At 38.2% G+C, this 1,017-nt stretch overlaps 1 protein-coding gene across 1 annotated transcript; it reads left to right on the forward strand.

Annotated features, from left to right (window-relative positions):
• Nucleotides 1-622: 622 nt before the first annotated feature.
• Nucleotides 623-1,010, forward strand: Pmar_PMAR028365 (ATP synthase, putative; the record flags this gene model as incomplete). Its single annotated transcript, XM_002769126.1, has 3 exons — nucleotides 623-670; nucleotides 716-841; nucleotides 888-1,010. The coding sequence occupies 3 exons, from the start codon at nucleotides 623-625 to the stop codon at nucleotides 1,008-1,010; spliced, it is 297 nt and encodes a 98-aa protein (XP_002769172.1).
• Nucleotides 1,011-1,017: the final 7 nt, after the last annotated feature.

Consider the following 1,017-nt stretch of genomic DNA (forward strand, 5'->3'; position numbering starts at 1 on the left):
TACCTACATAAGATCATAATATTCATCATCATCAACAACAGCATATTCAGTTTATATTACCTCGCATATATCATCATTAGATATACCACGATCTTCATGAGCAATCATCACACTAAGAAGGACACTGACTATTCATTGAATAGATATTCATCCTACTAAGGAGAGCTCTTCGTGTTGTTATCAAGATTATAAGTATTGTTAGATAGCCCCAGTATAACCTCCTCTAATGCTAGTCGTTTAGCTTCATCAATCGATACATGTGCCGTATTAGTAGCATGCTTTCTTCTTCTATCCTTATCACATCCCTAAAGATCTCTAACTTATACCCCAACCCTTACATTAGAATACTACCTCTAATAAAACTACCAATCCTATCCATAACCCTATCCATAATAATAAAGGTACTGTCATCAAAGAGGCCTTAATAAACTATCACCAACCACCCACTCTACTACGACCACACTGCACTTCACCATCACAACAACCAGCCGCAGCCAATTATTTTAGGGCGAGCGAGATCTACAAATAAGTTAAGAGTGCTAAGCACACCTAAGCTGAGCTTCTTCTCTCGTTCTTGTTGATATAGTTGTTATTGCAGTTCATAACTCCTTCTACTATCATTATGGTTAAGGCTCAACAGGAAGAGGCTTCTATCGGACGTATTCATAAGGTAAGTAGTAGTACTCTTGTTATTGTGAGTAGTATGAATCTTTAGGTCGCCGGTCCTTTGGTCGTGGCTGATAACATGTCCGGTTCTAAGATGTACGAAGTGGTTCGTGTTGGTTGGGAGAATCTTGTCGGAGAGATTATCAAGATTGAGGGAGATACTGCCTCAATTCAGGTAATTACTACTAATAATAACAAGATTAGTATTATAAGCTTATTAGGTTTATGAAGATACTGCTGGTTTAACTGTTGGTGATCCGGTTATCAAGACTGGTAAACCTCTTGCTCTTGAGCTAGGACCTGGTATCTTAATAATATCTTTGATGGTATTCAACGTCCTCTAGAGCGTAT

This window comes from Perkinsus marinus (assembly GCF_000006405.1).
Source record: "Perkinsus marinus ATCC 50983 genomic scaffold scf_1104296966386, whole genome shotgun sequence".
In the NCBI taxonomy this organism is placed as follows: Eukaryota; Perkinsozoa; order Perkinsida; family Perkinsidae; genus Perkinsus; species Perkinsus marinus.